The 22296-nt window shown below is 36.9% G+C and overlaps 1 protein-coding gene across 2 annotated transcripts in view; it reads right to left on the bottom strand.

The window, feature by feature from the left end:
* Positions 1 to 22296, bottom strand: part of RYa-R (RYamide receptor) — a 123433-nt gene that overhangs the window by 91265 nt on the left and 9872 nt on the right. For both annotated transcript variants that reach the window (XM_022068661.2, XM_022068662.2), the window contains exon 4: positions 14076 to 14223. In XM_022068661.2, the coding sequence (XP_021924353.1) occupies positions 14076 to 14223 (148 nt within the window). The remainder of the gene's footprint in view (positions 1 to 14075; positions 14224 to 22296) is intronic.

Here is a 22296-nt window from a genome sequence, read left to right as displayed (position 1 = left end):
GTGATTAATTCTAATTGATATTTTGGTGCTTATAAATATATCAATGTACAAATTTACACAATAAATGCCTCGAAATAAAATAAAACGTTTAATAATATTCATATTCGGAAATGTTTAATTAAGGGAATCCGTAGTCCTGCTGGAGAGACACTTGAAGCGCCCATGATTTATTTATAATACTAATGAAAATACAAGGCGGACAAGTGAGAACATGAAAAGAACAAAGTAGGAAACGATGTTTTGCTTGTTTAAAGAATTCGGTAAAATCTGGTACTGATACTCAGCACCAGAAATTGTGGTTACGTTTTAATTTTGGTCCATCTTGGTTTACTATACAAGTTTTACTTCATACGAAGGTCCAACTGAGCTTCAAAACTATTTTCCACATGCCTGTTTAAAACAACCTGTATTTCAAAAGTTCTAATTAAAATTTTCAATTTTTATTTATATATCGATATGAATTTCCTGAATGTTATCAAAATACCTTCCGAAATGTTTTGTACGTTTTGCTCCACAAACTAACAGCGTTCAGTCCCCTCACGTTAACTCAGCACAAGACGGAAAACATAAAAGAAATAAACACATTTATTTATTTCTGCAATAAATAAACGTAAAAACTGAGGAAAGTGACAACAAGGAAAAAAAACTCTCGTTTAATAAAGTGTAGTTACTACGTTTTTTACGTAAGGCCAATTAAAATGTTCATAGTAAATTGCCAGTCGAAAAAAAAACTTGTCAGCTTTAAAGAAAACAGAGTCATCAGATATGCAAACAAAGTCAATCTCGTACGCTTTAGAATGATTAATGTTCATGGATCGCTTGGTACATGGGCGAGGTAACACAGCCGCCAGGCGCTAATATTCAATAGAACAAAGTGCCATTCCTCGGTAAAAGGGTAATGTTTATCACAATGAATAAGCAGTCAAAGGTCAGTGACCACTACAACACTGGACGAGAGAGTGCTGGTCCACCTGGAGTAGTGCCTGAAAAAAGCGTTTTTATACACTGTCACGTGCACGTAAGAGAGTTGTAATGTTCTATCCGCCGGAAAAACCATGTTAAGCCTTGAACTTGGTCCCATAATCTAAACCTTGACCTACCGAATACGAAACAGAAATTCTGACCAGTCAAACGCGAAGTCGGACGATTCTTGCGAAATGCGTAACAGAGTGAAGAAAACTGAACATCTTTTAGTCCCACTATTAACAGGAAAAACAGAAAATTCTCGTAAAGACATAACGAAGTTTTAGAAAAACTCTAAAGAAGTGGGTGTGATTCAAACTGAATTCCTCCATCAATAAACAACACAGAATGTCTTTTTCAAGTCTTCGTACATGTCTTCCATTCACCTTGTTCACACACGAGGTGTCCCTAGCTTTTCCCTGTAACTTCCAACCCTCATACAACATTAATTCTGTCGCTTTCTACTTTACATTTTAATCTTCTTCATTTGTTCCAATACCTACTGGTTGTTTAGAAGACCGATATATATTTTCGAAGAATAAAGTATTTAGGAATATTATCAGGGACATTTACTTATCTTATAAACTGTTACATGTTTCACTCTTGTCTGATACAAGCAGTAATGGAGTATAAATATGTATATACAAAGTAAATAAAAATATAAGACCTGTAGGACAGGACTGAATAAAGGTCATTTCTGTTTGTTCTGAAACGACAGCCTTACTTGTCCCTATGTTTCAACACACACCCATAATGACAACAGATATTTGTGCACACATGACATTCTTCCAATATACTAAATTGTAAAACTCTCTAGGTTTTCGGAACGAATCTTATCGGTAGTGGGAAAGATGCCAGCAAAATTTCGCGTCGTCGCCATGCTGTCTAGTCAGAAATAAAATAAGAAAAAGAAGAAGGAAGGGAAGGAAGGGGACATATCTATTTCCCGAGACGCGCTTACAAGTTTTTCGAATATTTTTCAAACACAGACAAAAAAAGATAAAATGTTTTGAAAGAGCTCCCGATACTTATTGTTGGGATTGAGATAAAACTGTCTCCATGGAAATGCGGCCGCTAACGGGTCCACTGTCCATCCTCGAGGTGATACATGAGTGAATACGGAACAGAAGGGTAAGATATTGGCAGGAGAAACCGAAATACTATGAGGAAAACCTGTCACAGTGCCACTTTGCGCACAACAAAACCTACATGAAATGTCCTGGGTGCGAACCCAGGCCTCTGAGGTAAAAATATGGCGACTAACTGCCTAAATTATAGTCCTCAAAACTTATAAAACATATGACAATATCAGGATACCTTGTTAGACATCTACTACCTCGCGTATGTCCTTACTCATAAAATAAACAGTCTCTTCATTTGCGATGAAAATTCCGACAAAATTCTTCGACGGGTTACGTTAGAATATTTTAATCCTTGTGGCTTGTTTTCAGTAATGCACACACACACAAAGCGGAAAAACCAAACACTCAGCAAAATAAGTACACCGTTCGACGCCCACACTGGTTAAGATCTGATTGGATGGGAGAAATCACAACGCGAAACGTTCGTTGACGTCATATGAAATTCACAGAAATAGCAAGCAGTCTCTCCATCTTTCAATATAGGCTTATACACGAAATCCAATCCAATCCAATCCTATCTGCAAGTCAGTTTCCTTAAAGTATTCGGTGTTGGCTAAGGGAATATGGCAGAGAACCAACCGTAGCATGTATTTATGAATAGAGGCTTTCAAAATACTGTATTCTAACCACCGGTGGGTGCGAGGCGACCAAGCGACTGGCGCCTTTAATGGGCGATTATTGGGGGAGGGGAATTCATGGTTGAAACTTGGCCGTCCTGCAAGTTCGGTGGAGTACTTGCATTGGCGACGCAGGTACAAACTGGGCACATTAACAACTGACACAATATAGAAGAGGTATCCAAGGTAACGCTTCTCATCTCTTGAGATTTTTTCCGCTTTTCTTTAAAGACATTCTTTCATAAATACAAAATTTAATCAAACAGTTAACTTTAACAATGATAAGCACAAGAATTTCTAACATTTCCTTCTCTGGATATGTTCCATGTGAACAACGATTCTTTACATGAAATTCTAAAATGAACGCATAAAGGGAAAATTATATTTCCATTAGCATGACCTCTTTAAGTAAAACTGGACTGGATTCCCTGTAACTACACAAAAATACATATTTCATTGACCAACTTGCTAGCATTGTAATTTATCATCCGATATTACACAGACCTTTAGATAATCGTTACATAATTTTCCTTCCATTCACTTCTCACACATTTTATCAGTTTTCTCAATTATGGTCTTCAAGGTTGTGATATCACGTGGTCTTGCAGTGAAGTTTCATTTCAACCTGAAGATGGATGCGACACGCTCCTCCAGAACGTTTTTAACCACCTACAAGATGTCACAACTCAGAACTACCGTCAAGACGTCTTATCTCAGTCTGTTCACTTTTATATTTTATTTATTTTCAAGCACGGTTATTTTTATATTTTTGTTTTAATCGGCTCCTCGCTCACCATTTCCTGTAAAACCGATACATTTTTTTGTGATATATTTCATGTGTACGTTGGAATGTTTCAATGTAATCAGAATTTCAATTTCGTCCTCATGACACCCTGCCTGTAAGAAACAACCTCTTTACTACAAATATAACGGCACATGTAAAAATACTTCAAAGAAAGAGGCACGTGGAAGTTTTAAAGGTCTTTCGTAAAATCTCCGAATTCTTGAAAATGGAATTGGTACGTTTACTTATTGATACCAAAACCAAAATAAAAACCAATTAGGTGGGAAAGACGCAGGTTATGAAAAATCTATTTACGAATGGAGATCTTCGAAGAGGTAAGTACGAGCAATTATAAATGTAATCCATAAATTCACGTAATACAGATTAAAATAAACAGCATATACAATGGAAAGTCTATCTTTATGTTAAAGACAACAACCTTCTGGGACACTGCTCTGTTTAGTCTCGTAGAAGTTAGCCGACGTTTCGGACGTGCTTACTGCCCAATGATGAACGCAAGTCTAAAACGTCGGTAATCTTGTACGAGACTACACGAAGCAATAACCAACGAGGTTTTCATATTCACACGCCGCCTTGAGAACTTAAAATCTCACAAGTTTTAAAGTTACATGTTAAAATATTATTCTCCCTTGAACAACTTAGGGCAGTAATATCTATAAGGCAACCATGTCGTGGGCATATAACTAGGATGAGGGACACAAGAAGTACACACATAATCGTGGGGAATAAATATCTAAGGAAAGTCCATTTAAAGTCTCAGAAGACTAAGGATGGAAGGATTTTAGGAAAATATGTTCTGAGCACGGGATATGGACAGAAGTGACTCGAGAATCTGTTCAATGGCTGGTTTTGGTTTCGGCCTTGTTGGACCTACGGATTTCGCTACCAGGTTATCAGTAAATTAGTTTATTCAGTTAGACCGTCTTCGCATCCTATTTGACGTCACAAAACAACCGATCTGGTCTCTGAAACATGTCCTACAGTCCACGGCTGTAATCTTGAGACTTCCGCAAGTCTCAAGATTACAGTCGTGGACTGTACACACGCACAATCGCATAAACATCACGAACAATCCACGTCAGTCAGTAAACAGCGCAATACAATTACGAGTACTCTGGCAAGAATAAACACTGCAGTGCACATCAAATGTTTCGTGATTGATACCATATTACAGGCAGAGGATAATCCGATGTTCGACAAGTTATGATTAACCCTTTGTACGCTACTGTACTACCAGTTACCAGGGGGGGGGGGGGGGAAGTCTAATGGCTGACTCGTTTTGTTTGAATATCGAGATCACACTTCTAGCTTCATTTGAATCGGCAACACCATTCAGTGTACATTGCACCAGATGCCATTACATTCTGTGGTTGCCGTTCCACGCTTTGCTGTTGTTGATTCAGCCCCTGCCTGGAAATGCCTCAGTTAATTACGTACAGAGTCGGGCAAGCTCTCACGCTACGGAACTAAACTGTTTGTCGCCGTGTGTACATTGAAATGCTGAAACGACGGTGTCGCGGTGGCTTTACAGGGCATTAGACCGACTCGTAAGTGTGGCTAGAGCATACAACGCAACTGTCTTAAAAATGCTACGAAGTCTGTTTTCACGACATTTCTTGCGAGGGAAAGTTTCTTAAACAAGACGTTCTGGGAAGAAGTTGTAATGCCTGTTTTCCTTAAAATGTTTCAGTTCATATGGTGAGACTACCCGCAACGTATTAATAATCATACTACACTGTGGCCTACTTATATGCATAAAAAGTAACGCGTGCTCTCATCAGTGACCTATCTCCGTACATGTACAACAATTTTTTTAATTAATGACCTATATCTGGTGCCCGAATTTATAACTTGTGTTGGGCAAGGCTGTGGTCTAGGCAACACGGAGTTTTCCTCCGGGGGCTTCCCCGGTTTCTCCGTGGCATCCCAACAATTACTCCATTCACACACAGAAGAAGGCAATGGCAAACCACTTCTGGATCATCTGCCAAGAACGTATATGAACAGGTCCCAGTCCGAGAAAAGGATGGAAGGATCCTGTTCATATGGACCTGTCGTCAGACAGAACACTAAATAAATAATAAATCTGGTAAAATATATCAATAAATTAATATAATTAGTAATTATACGTATGTGTACATACTTTCAGTTAGTTGCCTATACTCGTATGTTCCGATTACACATTATATGTCTCCACCGACGCCATGTTTATTTCTGTTGACACGGAAACATTATTTTCTATGTAATTTACAGGTATATTTATGATTAGCTGTTCTTGCCACAAAGGCGGAAGTCATAAACAAAAATCATGCGACACACTAATACACATTATTTCAGAATTCTCAATCTAGTGGTGTTAACGCGGCTCCCACATCGGCTGTTCATACGTCAGAGATAACTCCGGATGTGAGAAGAATAAATTGCACACGCCGGGCAAAAGTTACTTTGTGTTGAAAGCGTGTATATGTTAACTTAAACTCCTATTTACTTGTCGCAAAGTTTGTGAAACGTTTTAATATACAACTCCAAAGTTTGTAAGTTTACAACAGTCGACACCCTAAAAACATTACTATGACAAAATAAGTTAGAAGTTTACTGCATGAAGCTTTAAATATATTCTGAAAACTTATACCCAAAATGAAAATAGCTCGATTAAAAGATAAGGCGTAAAGTAACTTTATGAAAGAAAAAGGAGATGAATCCAAGAAAATACTCCTTGCCGCTTAGTTACCGTGAAAACGTGGTTCGACATAAACAAAGCACATCTGAGTTACAAACTAAATTTGAAATTACACCTTTGTTGATTGCATAAGCTCTATAAAGTAACCCAATTCACAGATCTTAAAGTACATTACTTAACTTGAGCCATCCTTCAACAGCCTTAAAGGAGTACACAGGTCATAGGAGAATTTATTCATTTGGCAAAGTATGAAAAAAAATGTGAAGAGGGAATAGTTGTTAAAAATCATGTGTTCCCAGTTTTAAGTGTTGGGTCTTTTTGCCTTAGATGAGCCATTACGACGCCACACTCTTTTTATTATCAACAACCAAAAATTACTGGATGGAAGCAGAGAGAACCTCTGAAACGTTGGTAAACTTCTACCAGACTACACGCAGCTACGTCCCAGAAGACACCCATCTTAATAATAAACCACCTTATATATGTTGTTCCATGCAATTTACGAGTCCACTTTTACTACAGAGGTATTTGAATTTGAAACGAGGCCATCGGCTTTCATTGGTCTCAAAGGACTGTATAAAACACCCTTTCTGCTCTTATGTTCCAACTGTTGTTTCTTTACGCATGACAACATTGCTTTAAAAGTCTCATATTTAATAATCGCGTCGGAATCTTGTAAAACTGTGCCCTATTATTCTGGCTAGCAAAGACCCCTATAGTGACATACGGCGTGGTTTACGACTTATCTGGGTGACAAATTCCCAGCGACGTGGTATAAAATGCGAAGAGGACGTGAGAAATACTTATAACCTCCATCTTTTCGGGCCAGTTCACAGGAGGGGACACAAAAATCTATGCATCGCACGTGTTACAGCGTAGAAGATTTATGTAATTTGTCAGGTCTTTAGATGTTTACTATGATATTAAGCTTGAACAGATAATTTTCAATAGTGCAGACTTTTACACCGCAATCATGTTCGATATTGAACATTGTGAGGAATGTTTAATACACGTGACATTTCGACTTGCATTTACCCCCGCGTTCAGCAGGCATTTGTCTCTTCACTGATTTTTACAAACACGATCTATAAAAGCATTCTTCCAAACCCTCCAGGGTACAGAACATTTTGTATGATTAGTAGTATACTGGAAGATGATATTAAAACGAATTTTAGATGTGTAGTTTTCGAAGCTATGGACTGGATTCAAATAGTCCATGAAAGGGTACAATTGCAGAATTCTGTAAATCTGGACATGGATTTTTATGTTCCTTTACATAACTCTGTTTATTGGCAAGGTGAGTAGCTATCAGCTTCTCAAACGAAGAATCTTGACTATTAAACTAATCAGAATGGCACGCAGTCAATTGGCTATCGGAGCAGAGCCAACTTCCGAAAATCTGTCAGGTAATACAAAACTTGTAACAATTTTTGTTCAGTGACAATCTCTGCCGAAAACTTTTAGACAAACAAACAGTAAGCTGATACCAATAAATGCTATGAATATAATTCAATTAGCAGAATTTGGCGCTCAGTAGCCTTCAACTGTGACCAAATAACTATACTTCAGAGTTATATACCGATATATCTTATAAATCGAAAGGAAAAATACACGAAGGCTTCAGTTAGAATAAATTATTATTTTAAATTTGGCTAATAGCTGGCCCAGTCGAGATTAAAACATGTACGTCGAGATTACAGGTTATAAGAGAGACGAATTTCGGCTGGGGTAAATTGTGCGTTTGAAATCGTATGGTCTATTGTCTTCACAATTAAATTATTCATTCACAAAAACTTTATCTGAAAAAAACAAGTTTACAAATAATTCACAAATAGCATAAATGGAACTAGAGGTTCTTATTATAGTATACAAGAAATGTGGTTCTTTTTAAGTGCTAGACACTTAAACGCATACAACTAGCAATTTTTGTTAAAACTGAAGCTCTACGTAAGGAGCGAAACTGACTCCATTACTGCTCAAGGCGCCTGCAATTTTCAATGGTTCTTTAAACAGGGTAATAAGAAGAACCTGAGCTCCGGGCACTCGTAGTATTTTTTACAGAAACACTGCTATGAACATTTCCTGCATTTAATGAAATACATAAAAGTATTCAACAGCACAAACGCTTTTACCCAAAGCAAAGTCTGGTAGGCCGCGAAAAAATTCAGTTGTAATAAAAGAAAAACAAACAAAAACCTACTACGAGTACATACTGCTTACCACACACGCTTATCCGCTCATGTGGATATACCGTGAGCAGTTTACGAAACACCCGGTGACAGTGACGTCGGCTTGTTACATGAGGCGTCTTTAACTTTGTAGACCTACATCGTCCGAAGGAACGGCTGACTCATCCATCGTTTGTCCAAGAAGACGCTGTGTAAGCACCTTTCTCTTAAACGTAAGGCTTACTTCTCTGTCACCAAGTTGTGACAGTACTTGTTTGTTTTATGTCGGCGGGAGACCTAGTTGTAATTTGGCGTCAGATTATCGTATTAACGAATGTTGTAAACAAAAACGCCTGTGAATGTAACAAGGGTACATACAGTGAACATAACACTTAGAATTTTTAAGTTCAAATGTGACGACAATACTTCGTTGCAGGTACAGAAAACCTCACTAAAAGGTTCTTGAAGATTGAATCTGCATTCAAATACAATTTCCTCAGCTGAAACCTGTAGAGGATTATAAATTAATCAATAAGGGTCTTTACTTGGAGATTATTTGCACGGATGACAATGAGATGCATGGCTTAGGACATGAAGCGTTATTAACAACTACAGCAATCATTATTACAGTAACAGGATGTGCGTCCCGACGAGTGAACATGGACACTGCATACGTGTGAACCACATTTTGTGATCGCAGCCTCGGAAGGCATCAGACACAGTAAGACGTGCCGGACAATCCATCCCGTACACATTTATCTCATTTAATTTCTATAAATTTTGTGTATTTTTTTGGTACATACATCTGTTGAATATGCATTTGATTTTGTTTATAAACCAAGAACTCTATCGATTAGCTGTCATAAATCTACTAAAGACATTTTCACTCAGAAACAATAGCCATTTGTGCTTTGACTGACTTCGGCGATTAACAATACCAATGAAAAAGTAGGCCTACTTCTCCTACATGTTCTATGCTAATTTCAGTTCGTTGTGATGCTTGAGGAACTGGTGTAACCATGGATACTACATCGGAGTATAAACAAGAAAGGCCTTTCTTTAAGATTTATTTCCTATCGAAACGAATTGTTGACTCTGAAAACGCTATGAACTGACATGGCTTATCAAATTGTCGGATGGAAGGAAAGCCAGATATTGACTTTGCATAGCACGGTCTCAACTTAAGTACGCGAGAAGAGTGTCTGAGCACACAATATATTCCATTAACAGTAAGCTCTTGTTATAAATTGTGATACAAAACTGCATGCCAGTAAACCTCTCGTATCAAAAATTAATATAAATTCATATTGTCTGACCTAAAGACAAAGGAGCGTCTGTTCATACTGTTATCCTGCGTAAACACACACGAGTTCGAAGCTCAGAACAGAAACGATGAGTTGTTTGATCCCTTGAGAAAAACGCATGGCGAAGGTCTCGTTTCAAACTGTTATGCAGCAGACGCCAAGGGAAATAACTCAGCGGTGACACCATAAATTTATTTATAAATGGATTTTAATCATATATCCCAAGTCTCAGAGGAAATAGAGAAATGTAATTGCCTCGGAAGACTTCAGCAGTTTCGTTGACCAACTTCTGAAAAGTTTCGCCTCGAAATTTTTTGTAAATCGATAATGAAACATGTGACATAGTGCCGAATTACGATTCACTGCAAGAAGGCGATAATTCTTTGTTTCGTAAAATACACATTTTTATGAACTTGTAGCTAATAAACAATAAGCAATACTAGCATTTTATTAAAACTCACTGGTAAGAAATAAGAGTGCACACAAAATTCTGATTGAAAATTTTGAATCTGAAGAGAAGATACCACTTGCGTAACGTAAGCGTGGACTGTAATACACTGTTAAAATGGAACTTAGAGAAACGAAATGATAATATTTTAACTAACGGTGTCCTGTGGAGGTCTTTTGTGAACACAGTAATAAAACAATTCTAAAGGGCTCTGACGACGATAGATTACACTTAAAATTGTTCTTTTTTACTATTTCCATCGTCATATTTTGAAAGAGAAAACCACGACGTTTCAGGGACTGGCTCTGTCTCTGTCTTCAGGTGATGGGTACCTAATCAGTTGGGTCTTTTAGACAGAGCTAGTCGTAGTTTTCTCTTTTAAAATAGGACGATGGAAATGGTCCAGAAAATGAACAAAGATAATAAATCTTTGGGTTCCATAAATATCTTGACCAACCAAGCAACTATCAGCTGGTCAAGTTCAAGCTCCTTCATGGTCTTGTCTTCAAAAATTATAAGAACGTTGCTGTCACTTAGACAACACTTCACATTTTAATATGTGACGTTACTAAGGGGGGACCAGCCAAGGTATCAGAATAGACACGCAAAAACTTATAACCGCAAATCACCTACATAAATGTCATCTCGTCCCTCCAGGCCGAGAATCAACAGCATCAAAGGTCCGCTGTAACAAACTGACCTCGAACAGGAAACTCTTCGTTTGATCTTGCACCAAATTACAACTCAAAACAGGCGTGTTCTCCACTAAACGGTGCTTCAAAACTATTTTCCAAACACACACTGTCCCGTTATAAAGTGCGTGAAAGTTACATTGTAATGATCAGAGTTTAAATGCGTATTCCAATTACGTATAGTTTTTTTAAATGTGTTCCTTGATAATTTTTCTTCATAAGTCTTTGGCCTAGATTTTGTTCTAAAAGGAAACAGTGTGTATTATTTTCAGAATATTTGTGTCTGAATGAGGACTATGAATTTTATAACTCACATTTGCTTTATTATTATTGTTTTTAAAGGAGGAAAAAACAATTTAACTTCAAAATATTTTATGAAATAGATTAAATTCATTGTAGCTTAGTGACATAGTGTCGGTTAACTATTTAGCATATTTATGGACTTCACTTTGCATTAATTTCTTCAACGCTTCCATTCTGTTCAAATTCATTCTTTCTTTTCTCTTTCTTTATCTTCCCCTGCATTCCTTTTTCTTTATATTTTTGTTGTTCAATCCCATCGCTTCATCTCGCTTTGTCTCTCGAAGTTCAGGTTCCATTCCGCTGCGACATTAAAGAGGCTGGCGTTTGTTTCGCCAATACCACGACCTGCTTACCAGCCACGCCCGAACTCTGTAGTCATTCTTTATTGACTTATTATTAGCTTGTACTCATACTCGCTGTATCGTGTGCCATGAAAATACAGAAACATTCTTTCGATGTGATTGGCGATTCACAGACTTTGTTTTAGAATGTTTCGGTAAAAGTATTTTAGATGGTAAACTGAGCAAAATGTGACCTGACGGTACTTAGTCAACTTAGTAGGATTTGAGGTTCTCACGGCGTTGATATGAACGACTTATCGCCCTGATGATGGCACCTCTGAAACGTTGTAAACTTCTACCAGACTGCACGGCGCTAAAACCCATAAGACCTGAATTCTAATAGTCAACCGAAATATGTTAGCGCGCATGGGACGAAATGAGAAATGAACGCATAACGTTAGCCGGGAAACCTCAAAATATGAGACCACTTAAGAGACAGGAGGCGCCGATGAGAGAATAATATTAAAAAATTTCTCAAATAAATATGAGACTGTCAGAAGTGAATTTAACTGAATCAGTACGAGATAAAGGAGGCGGGATGTAGGGCTTTCAGAGGACAGAACACAAGTTATTAGTCAGTAATCGCTTTCCATTCTTCGCCATTTTCTACCAAAGTCGTTTGGTATTTATGTTTTAAAGTGGTGTTGTAATTTCTGGTGTGGTCCTGTTTTAATATTTAATAGATAAAGTTAGGAATATCACTACCTACTTAATATTTATTGAAAGTGTGGCCACAAAAAGTGTTAATGTGTGTATCCTGTAGCGTCGTAAAAAGTACGAAAAATACAGCTGACTTGACTTTAAAATGAACCCTAATTGTAATTCGTCACCTGCAGCCAAAAGAACAAAACGTAAATCGGGAAAAAATTTCCTAATAATAAGAATCGTGTGCAGCCATTTGAAACGACACACGCTGAAGATTCGTAAATCGAAATATATTTTGAAAATCGATATAATGATAATAATAATAATGACTTCATATTCCCCTTAATTAAATGGCGCCTTGCTCACGTACGTGAAAATCGCAAAGATGCACGTAGAATGTTCACCCACATCTTCTGTTGGTCGCCTACTGTCATGGCGGTGATGAAAAGACCAAATTAATGCATACCGTAAGGCCACAAATTATTACTGTGTTTTGTCGCCACCAGGCATGGTGCCATACATCTCCGTGACAATGCATATGTTTTCAGTTCCATCAGAAAGGTCTGAAACATTTATAACACTAAACAACTGCATCTTCATCATGTACTTTCCAGATCCCCTGCAATGAAATTCTTCCATCGCTGAGAGTTAAAGTTTTTATGCTAATCAACAGCAATCTCGTCGATTATGGCCTCCCAGGTTGTGAAGCAGTGTTATGGTTATTAATACTTAGGTGTAAATAGTAATCACCATCTCCCTACTCCGAAGATCAAGACAACACGTTCCTCCGAAATACTGGTAACATTAATCTTCTCCTGCCGAACGTTGGGGGTGAGAGGTTCGAATCTTGACCGGGGGACCAGCTGTCTTGAATTATGTGTCTCGTCGTTGTATGCCGTTTGTCCGAGGAAACGGGTCAATATTTTAAAATACATAAAGGTCATTTAAATAAAATCTGTATCATTCAAGATCTACACGTCATAACCACCCTATTAATCGACGCTACAGACCCGTAACTTATGCTGTTAAAAATCATGGTTAAATAACGCAGAATCAATTAATGTGTTAATAAAAAAATACGTACTTTATATAAGGTACATAATCAATATTAGTAGAATATTTGTACGAGCAGGTCAGCTTTCTGCATATAAAATACTTTGTTAATTAAAACAGAATTAAATGCGTCATTTAGCTACCAAATAGACAATGCCTATTTATTGTTTACATGGTATGTAAATGAGCATAATCCATTTTATTTCTTGATTTTATTCATTCAGTTACAGCGATATTTTTAATCTGACACTTGATGTTCGCAATATTGCGTATTACAGCCATAGACTTCATAAGAGTGTTTTAAAAAGCAGGGCTGTGGAGTCGGTACTAAAATCTCCGACTCCGACTCTTGCTTCGACGAAAACTCCGACTCGACCACGACTCTTTCATAAAAGCTCAATATGTATTAATAAGGGTAAACCTACTAAAATGGTAAATGGCACCATAAAGAGATATCATCACCACCACGTGAATCATCAGCCTATATTTAAATATACGTCTAATGGTTTTCACAGAAATCGGTTAATTTGTATAAAGTTTGTGTTCTTAAGGTACCGGAACCAAAGGTACAAAGCATTACTCCCACACCAAGTGACTCAACGCATCGTTGAATTTCCCTTACCACAGGGACGAGCGGGCAGTGCCTGGGAATCTTCTATTAGATGGGGTTTATCCCCCCACCCCAAATAAAGTGTCTCTCACTCCCCTCCACACTTTTCTCTTTTCTTCTGCTCTTATGTTACCCTTCAAAACTGTCTCCCTTCTTTCTCTTGGGCTTTAAAGTGTCCCATAAGCTATTTTCCTCACAACAAAAAAAAACAGGGTTTAAAAATGTCACGAGAATTCATTCCTCATAATGTGGACACAAAATTCGATGTTTAACCAAGTATCAGTAATGCAGTGATATGACAGACCTTTCTCTTGGAACGAGCCATGCGTTGATCCCTCGAATTCTCCGCTTCTCCGGGTATCTGCTTGCCCCAGACTACAATGGCTATTCTCGTATACGTAAACACCAACACCAACAGTGGAACCACGTACTGCAGCACCATAAGCATCATGCTGCAACAAGAACAAGACATGTTCAGTGGGAACGGGGCAAACATTACTTTCCACCCAAATGCCCTGTTCACAAGAAGAAACTGCAATAAGTTAAGTGGTTCGTAAGCTTTCAACGTGATTCATCACTTATGTTGTTCGCGCTTTGCCTGCTTTCACCATTTCGAAGTGGGATGTGTTGCCTAAGTTTCAGAGGAACATAATGCCTCCATCATCAGGGCCCTGATCGCCCCGATGATGAAGCAGCAAGGACTTCTGAAACGATGAACTTCTACTAGACTAAACGGCGCTACAAAACGGAAGACATTTATCTTAGTACTCACCACAGTAAGAACCTCAAATCCTGCTTATTTGTAACTGTTACTGTCCGTGTCTTTTTTTTTGTTGAGACGTTGTCTTTTGTAATTAATGGGTATTTTATTTTAATCGCTTTAGCGGCCATTAAGAAGTCCTGTTCATTAAGCTGTGTAAGAACAATTCAATCTATTTTTAATATTTCGTTTGTTCTAGGCTCAATGCTTTACATAAAATATATCGCTGTAAAATTATAAAAATACATCAGACGGAGAAATATTGGAAGCCGAAACTCTTACACGAAATTTAAGGAAGCTATATAGAGTCGGTTCCATGTAGGTTTACTATTGCAAAATTCATGAGTTTAAATTTGGAAGTACAACTCCTTACACGTGAATGCAGTCTAGACTTTCATACCGCGACAACCAGCTCTGCAGTTCGTAGCATCCCAACTAGGTCAAGCGGCTTTAAATCAGAACGTTGGAGTCGGCAGTAGATTCGTCCAAGGTACAACGTACGTATTTCTTGGCGTACAAAACTGGTTTGAGTTAGCATGAATTTGTGGAACCGAGAGATTCATCATTGTGTTTAAGAATATCCTCCGCTGGACCCTACTCCGATTCAAATCAACCCATTCCACATTCCCATATCCTCTTTAAGGTCCATTTTAATATTTTCTTCTCACAAACTCTTAGGGAACACAAATGTTATCCTCCCTTCAGCTTCAATAATAAAATTTGTGTATGCATTTCCTGATAACCCCTCCGTATTCACAGTTCATAACTGCCTTCACAGCTTTCCTCCGGCGATGTCATTCTCAATGATCATCATCATAATATAATAAAAGTCTATAGTCTATGCAGTATGTTAATCTTATTTGAGAAGGAAATCAAATATGGACTGGCGATACTGAAATATAACAAATAAATTTGATTTCACTTTCAGATAGTTCTTAAAATTTTGTAGAGCTCAATACAGCTCAATATCAAGCATACTACTGTGACAGTCGTTCCATTGCTAGCTGCACCGTTGATAAGCCCTTACATATGTGACAGAATGACACAATCATAACATGTGATGTTTATATAAGCCAGGAGCCCATAAACGAAGTAATCAATCAAACAACGTATTTGCTGCGAGTCTGTACAGATCGCATTAAATGCAGTGAATAAAGGTTATGATAACAAAAAGATACCATCAACGGTGTCTGTCACCTGCCCTGAATTCTAAATTTTTACTATGCAGATTTATAGGCGGTTCCAAAGTTAAACGTTAGGTGTTGCTAAGTTCGGGTGTCCTAAGAAGTTACCACACGGTGCTCAACAGCAAACGACTAAGGAATGCATATCCGAAAATGTAATATTTATAATAGGGCTACCAATCGATTAGTTATTTATCAGAAATCGATTATCTGATCTACATATGAATAAATTATTTTTTCATGAAAATATTCTACGAAGAAAAATAAAAATAATTTGTTATCTACTGCTATAATTCTTATCATTGGAGAACTCACTGCTTTTCTCTTCATAAATAAAATACATGATCGGGAGACCTAGGAATAAATTGTAATATAATATTAAAATGGATCTCAAGAAATAGATTAGGACGGTGTGGACTACATTCATCCGGCTCTGGAGAGCGAACAATGGTGAGCAAAGTAGAGAACATTCCGGTTCCATAAAAGGCTGCCATTTCTCAACTAGATGAGCAACTACTGGTTTCCCAAAACAAAATATACTTCAATGAGTTTCTTGGTTAGTTACTTAGGTAAATGGACTATAATTGCTAATTTTTGTCGACTCGGTTAAACTTCTAATTACGTTCCAGTTTGTTAACGGAGATAGATTCACTATCAGATTAACTGCATTGATTAATAAAGTGTTAATATCTTTCGCCATTTGGCTCGCCTCCCCCCAATTTACATAAGCATCCCTTATTAAATTATCAAAGGGGCTAATGCTTCAGCGCAACTAAACAGATGCTAGAAAACAATAAACTCCAGTTATAAAAGCTATGCCCACTGAGACCACTATCTTCCGTCATGTTCTAGTTGACGCTGATTGATCTGACCTTTCAAACGCAATGTTCTCTGTCATCGACACACGATAAGATTAAAGAAGTCCAAAGTAAACGTCTGCTTCGTTACCGAACAGCATCCTAAATTCCTTGTCTCCGAGTTAGAGAACAATTCAGTTGTCTCTGTTTATTCTAGTTCTTAGAATGGCCTATCAGTACGGATTACACTAAAATTCCAAAAGTATTCTTCATGCATCATGTCATTGTTGTGGGCCAACAATTACCTACGTCCCCACTGCTACAAACCTTTTTCTAACAATGACCCCGGGTCATTATTTTTTAGTGTTCTGTCTGACGACAGGTCCATATGAACAGGATCCTTCCATCCTTTTCTCGGACTGGGGACCTATTCATATACGTTCTTGGCAGATGATCCAGAAGTGGTTTGCCATTGCCTTCTTCTGTGTGTGAATGGAGTAATTGTTGGGATGCCACGGAGAAACCGGGGAAGCCCCCGGAGGAAAACTCCGTGTTGCCTAGACCACGGCCTTGCCCAACACAAGTTATAAATTCGGGCACCGCCGAGAATCGAACCCGAGAAAGACAGACCGACGTGGATGGACTAAAGTGTGGACCCCTAAAAATAATTAAACTACCTCTAAGCAGTTGATTTATCATCTATCCTTATCTTACATAGTGAACATTAAGTATCGTCAAAGAGACTGTAAAATTACTGCAAGAAACACGAATCAAAACTTACGACAAATAACAACACCAACCTGGAAACGGATAATAATATTTCTTAGCTTATTTTAAAAAACTACGCTTCTTTTAACCTCTTAGGTCACGTAACGTCGGTAGGAAAATAAATTTGAATGGGAAAATTAGAAAGTATTTAAAAATAGAAGCGATTGAGGTTAACAACAAAAAACCTCATCAGTATTTTGCACGAATATAATTATAGTTATGGCGAAAAGAAAACAGACCTGAAAGAAGTTTCTATCTAAAAGTAACAAGAAAGGAGCGATAAGAGGATTAACTCACTCGATCTAGTAATTAATTATTTTGTAAGGTGTTATAATCACGTAATTCTGTATCAAAACATCTTCTAACTCCACTGATCCACCAAAATGCCTTACAGATCCAGGGAAATCTCTGCCATCTCAATTACAAGCAACACGAATCTCGTATCTCCTTATCCGCAAACACTGGACTAACAAGGAAGTCCCATACCAGCGCCAGTGACTAATGAATACGTTCTAATTGGAAATATGACCTCTTCCTCTGACATACAACCTCTAAAGAGCGAAACTGGAGTACAGATTACATTTTGGTCCATCTTGCGAGGAAATGCCTTTCAAATTCCTTGATTTACGCACTGAAATACCCTGAAGTAAATTTAATCAAAAGATTAATCAACGTCATTACAGTTTGCAACTCAAGATTCATGATGCTTAAAAAAAATGGTCAGTCATCTCCGACCTGTTACATCGTACTTAATTCCTTTAGATGCCTATATACGCATATTAAGATCTATTTTATAAATCTCCTCTATTTAAACCTTTAAACTTTATGATCACTTTGCAAACCAACCACACTATTTGAAAATATCAGTTAAAATGAACCCTTCTGCCATCTGTTGGCAGCATGAACCAATAACGAATGATTTCTTTGCAAACGGAAATGAACTATGGAAAGTTTTTGTTCTCTAAATAAGTTACAGAACGAGCTAATAAATGTAATATTAGACAATTTCTAATTTCTATTGATAAAAACGGCAGCTTGTTAAATGAAAATAGTAAGACGCCACACTGTGACAGATAAATAAACAAATAAATAGAAAAAAGCAAGTGGATTTAATTTATATGGAATTAACAGGTTTGTGTCGTAGGAAATATCTGGAAGACGACAATTTCACATTTAAGATCTGATGTTCTCACGGCGGTGAGAATAGCGGAGTTGTTATTCTTCTTGGTTGGAATGCCGTGCATACCCGCAGGTTCAAGAGAAATATACCGTCTTCATCTTCTGGGCTGATAACCTGTTTTTCAGCCCTGAAGAAGGAGTTTCTCCTAAACCTTTATATATACCTATGAGTCTACACGTGTTCACAACAAAGAATAACAAAAAAAAATAACAAAAATATTTAAGTATAATTCTTTATTGTAATTGGCTGATAGACAAACAGAAACAAGAGATAAATATACCGCAAAGCAACATTTTGACAACTACGACTGAATTCGGAAATAGAGTGTCCCAAAAATACGTATACATATATGGTTAATACTCCGTATTATAATTCCTATACATTTTTGGACACTCTCTATTAAAAACAAAAGTTAAAAGGTATAAGAGGGTACACATTTCTAAAGTATATATTTGGAAAATATGTGTACCTTACTGGTTTTGCTTCATTTTGTAATTAAATGACAGTTTAAAACATTTCACTAACTTTAACTGTTTACCACCTGTAATGAACACTGTTCGATTAATTTACAATTAAAGTGCAATCAATTATAGTTGGTATTTACCTATTTAATTTGGTGTTTGTATCACACTGTATTTATTCATATTTATTAATCCAAACTCGCATACAAATAATTTTTCTTTTTAACTGAATGCATTCATAATTATTAAGCGTATCTGTCTCGGTTTTAATGTGTCGTTTACACAAAAACATAGTACAAATGTCCTGTCAGTCTCCAACAGTCGTCATATTTCGCATCGAAAATAAATATACGGACGCCATTTAAAATAAATACTGATAATCTATATTAAAATCTACACTAACATTGTAATTTTGTTCTTTATCGGTCAACAAAATCTCTATTCTACAAGAGACCTAAATTTAACTTATAAAATTTATCAAAACATCTTTTCTAATAAAATTTAAAACATGACACGTAATATTTATCTCTTTAAATTCTACAAACGTTTTCTTCCAATATTTTCTGATACAGTGGATATTTTACGAAGTTTAAGGATACCTTATTTTCTATCTGCTGAGGTCCTAAATGTTGTACGATTAAGACCTGCAACAGCAGACTTTGATTTATAATAAATGAACATTAAAACATTTATGTGGGTAAGAGATTAAAATTAAATTATTTGGTTATTCCGTCAAATCACAATGTATTTAAAATAAGATAATTAAAATATCATTCTTTGTTCCATATCGAATAATCGATTTACAATTGGAACAGTTACAACATGTTTCGGTTTTATTAAACCATCATCAGGTGTAAAATTATATTAAATTTAAAACTCAATTACAATTTTTTACAATTTTTTTCGTAGTGTAGTTTTGGAGGTCGTGTCCAGATATCTAATATAATTTTACACCTGATGATGGTTTAATAAAACCGAAACATGTTGTAACTGTTCCAATTGTAAATCGATTATTCGATATGGAACAAAGAATGATATTTTAATTATTTTAATTATCTTATTTTAAATACATTGTGATTTGATGGAATAACCAAATAATTTAATTTTAATTTAATAAATCACAATATGACGCAACTACACTATTTTGTGGGTAAGAGAATAAAGAACGCGCTTGTCCTGCGTAAGGGACAAATTTCTCATCCTCGTTCACGTTACTACAGAAGTGTGACTCGGATTTGAAGTTTTGCTACCGCTGTTCATCCGGTCCCACCGCCTGGAACAAGGTACGCTACAGGTAAACGCGGACAAAAGGAAAATGTGTCAGGGCTCACAGACTGGAAATGTGTAAAACGTATCGAACACGAAAGGTTAATTAAACAAACTCTTTCAACAAATCTCTTGAACATTTGAAAGTCCTCTGTATTTGCGCCGAATTAAGCAGATTATGTAATAAGAACACCAGGTGGTTTTATGCATCACTTCTCTTTAGGAACTAAGCAAATTATCATCGAGGCAATCCGTTTCACACTGACGTATCCGACTAGAAATTCCGCCTTTCCACCAGCCGTCGAGAATTAAGTTCTTTAGTACCTTCCTCACACCCCCACCTAACAAACAGTTAAAATACGCTAGGTCACCTCCTTCCTAATCCCTGATTACTCACTTCCGAAATGGCGTCAAAACAAATATTAGCAATATTTCTCTAAAGAATCATAACAATTAATAAATAATTACATAACTGTGATATAATAACATTATTCGATTTGTTACTCCCTTAACAGGATAAAGTACCGATATTTGATTAAAATACAAAAAGGTTAAATAAATATGATTCATTCGGCACACAATTATTTCTTACGATCGCAGACATTAATATTAAACGTTTTCGGTCTTACTCAGTGTCTACATCTAGGATTAAAATAAATTCCAAAAAGGCAAAAGAATACTGATTTCGCAAAAACACTGTTTACGTACGGCTAATTAGCGTTTTGCTTACGTAAGAGAAACAAATACCAACAGCAGTTAGACAGATGCAATTATATCTTTGGTTCACTCGAATCGGGTAAAACAAAACTTGGCTATATATCAGCTTAAGATTCACGTCATCAGGTAATGTGTCTTCTATAATCATGTAGTTTCCTGAATAATACAAACATTGTTATACCATACAAAACCATAAAATTTCCATGTGTTCTTCGTGTTTTTAATCACTCTTCTACACATATAGTTCATATTCTTGTCCGTCCTTTTTCTACCCCTCGTCTTCTTTTCCTCCTTATTCTCCTTCAACTACTCCCCATCACCCTCTTTCATCGTCTTCGCCCGCCGACTATGGAATAAGCGTTTGGATAACTCTCAAGCAAAGCAGCGCACAACGTTGAGTCTGCGGGCTCACGACAGAAACTACGGGTAGTGTCTTGGCCAGGGAAGCCGGCCACCGAACCGAGAATCAAACCCAGAATCTCCCAAATACGAAGCGCGTGGAAACCGTCCGATGTTAACGTGATAATCAGTACGGAGCTTTTGACTACATTTGTTTTGGAGTGCACTCAGACTTCTAATTGGAGAGTTTCGCGTGTAAACAATGAAAGCGAAAAGCAGTTTGCAAGTTTAGCTAACATCTGGGAGAGGCGAAACAGGGTCCCTCTTGGCAGAGCGGGCCGTCAGTGCGGTGCTTCCATTACACGAAGAACTTACTCGCATGCATAATTCATACACCTTCAACACCCTCTGTAACAGCCCGCTACGTTAAGTACACACCAACATTCAGGATTCTGGACGTGTCGAAGTCAAAACTTCGGAAAATATTTGCTATTAAGTTTTATAAACCTTACAAAAATTCTAACCACGCCAGCAATTTAGCAGGTACTGGAATGTTATTCTTTAACGTACAAAAAAATGAGAAAATGTAGAAGAAATAAATCTTCTTTCTTATACCGAACGCAGGACACGGAATATTTCATCATGAAATCAAAGACGATATTAAAGAATAACTTGGAATAAATACAACAAAATCCATCAAAATAAATATCTAGAATTTTCAGAAAACAATGCCTGATAATTAAATTCCGAAAATACTCCATCAATATGAACCAAAGAGTGGCAGATTTAAGTAAAACTGAACAATATAAAAATTTATGAGATTGTTTTTAGCGTCTCTCTGGTTGTTAAATTATGTCAGACGGATAGACATATGGTGAGGCTAACAGTCGAAAATGTTGTAAATACTGGTTGCGAAAACAAATACAAGAAATAAATTACCTATTTTCTGATTCAGAACGTCGATGAACCAGACCGTATAACTTATACACGCATGCGTAGTTCACAATTGAGCGAAACTACATACTAAAAAGATTTGAATCAGATTTATAGCAA

The sequence above is a fragment of the Zootermopsis nevadensis genome, unplaced genomic scaffold (assembly GCF_977971745.1).
Source record: "Zootermopsis nevadensis isolate Lab colony 2312 unplaced genomic scaffold, Znev_1.0 Znev_ptg000024l, whole genome shotgun sequence".
Lineage (NCBI taxonomy): Eukaryota > Metazoa > Arthropoda > Insecta > Blattodea > Termopsidae > Zootermopsis > Zootermopsis nevadensis.
The sequence above is the reverse complement of the archived record's forward strand: the minus strand, read 5'-3'. Positions and strand labels throughout refer to the sequence as shown.